The sequence below is a fragment of the Camelina sativa genome, chromosome 1, assembly GCF_000633955.1.
Source record: "Camelina sativa cultivar DH55 chromosome 1, Cs, whole genome shotgun sequence".
In the NCBI taxonomy this organism is placed as follows: Eukaryota; Viridiplantae; Streptophyta; class Magnoliopsida; order Brassicales; family Brassicaceae; genus Camelina; species Camelina sativa.
The window spans coordinates 2,715,367-2,716,893 of NC_025685.1; the positions used below are offsets into that span (position 1 = coordinate 2,715,367).

General features: G+C 41.9%; 1 protein-coding gene across 1 annotated transcript in view; it reads right to left on the minus strand.

Moving 5' to 3' along the window:
- Positions 19–1,527, minus strand: part of LOC104731252 (purple acid phosphatase 15-like) — a 3,849-nt gene continuing 2,340 nt past the window's right edge. Inside the window, exons 3-5 of the mRNA XM_019244876.1 lie at positions 683–1,234; positions 408–598; positions 19–317 (exon numbers count right to left, since the gene is read on the minus strand). Of these exons, the coding sequence (XP_019100421.1) occupies positions 30–317; positions 408–598; positions 683–1,234 (1,031 nt within the window). The 3' untranslated portion in view covers positions 19–29. The remainder of the gene's footprint in view (positions 318–407; positions 599–682; positions 1,235–1,527) is intronic.

Consider the following 1,527-nt stretch of genomic DNA (forward strand, 5'->3'; position numbering starts at 1 on the left):
ACCTCTGTTTTGATGCGTTCAAGATCTAATTAAACCAATACCTCTAGGATTCCATGGCCAAAGCTGCTTTCTCTCATGGCACTATAATCAGGTTGCCGATCCCAACAGAATTCACCAGACGGGGTAAAGTTCCGAGCGCAAAACCCACCCATCACTGGATCCGGCGTGGTTAAAGGCTCAGGACATTTACCGGGTTCATCGGCGTGCTCAATCGCCATCTTTTCACGGTTACCTCCATCACCAACCACAATGTAAACCGGACCACATAGGTCTAGTTCGTAATTGTAAACTCTGTTCGACCGTTCATAAGCATGAACCTTGGAAAAAAAAGTATTCACAAGAAAACAAAACGGTCAATCATAGAAAGGGCAAAGAGATAAGTGACAGCTTCTTGGGTCGGGTCTTACATGTCCGTTGAAAACAATGTCGGTACCGTAAGAATAAAGTAGTTCCTCCAAAGCTTCTTTCATGCATTCCGCTTCTCTGTAATGCGCTGTATAAGAACTATACCAAGGTGGATGCCAAGAAGCTACCAACCATGGAGTTACCGATCTATCAACTTTAGCCAAATCCTTCTTTAGCCACTCATATTGTTCCGCTGCAAACACACATACGAAATTAATCTTTAAAAAGAGAGTGCAAACATGTAAATTTAGAGGTCATAGTTTCAAGAATAATAAACCTGATTTGTCATAAGCTATGTAGGCACCGAGCATGACGAAGTGAATCCCACCAGCGTTAAAAGAATAATAGAGCGTGGAAGTTGAGCCGCTTTCTTTAAAAGGGAAAGCGAATCTTGAACTATAAGCTTCAAAGGTCTTGTTCTCAGCTTGCAATTCGATCTCATGGTTCCCTTCAATCACCATCAAAGGAACTTTAGAAGTTAGATCCTCCATAAACCTACCCCAATAGTCCCAACGTGGCTGGTACGTCTCATGTATAGGTGTCTCAGGGAAAGAGCAAGAATAACAATCCGAGCTAGTCCCGTTTGTTAGATACAAGTTTGCGTAACTCACATCGCCGATCAATAAAACAAGATCCGGAGAATTATGAATCAAGTGACTAATTGTATCCGTCGTGTTATAAGTGAGACCAAGATCACCCACAACCGCTATTCGACCAGGATAACTCGAGGGACTAGAAACCGGCATTGTTCTGAAACGGTGTATCTTACTCATAGACCATCTTGAAGGATCTCCACATCGATAGTAATAGACAGTACTTGGTTTCAGCCCTGCGACAGTAATATATAGACCGTACTTGGTTTCAGCCTTTCAAGCCCTATATATATGTAAGCTAAAATGAAGAAAAGAAAAAGACAGAGATGAACCTGTAATGCGAACATGGTGTATGATTCCAGACGTATAGTTAAGGAGACCATCGAAAGGGTAAAGTTGACTATAAACAAGTGAATGTCCTTTGGCTTCATGACTTAGTGAGTGCCTCAATGTCCCGAATTGGACAATACTGTTGATACTTGTCGGATTTAATGGCTTCACGTTCTTTCCGATTTGGAACTCACCTTTT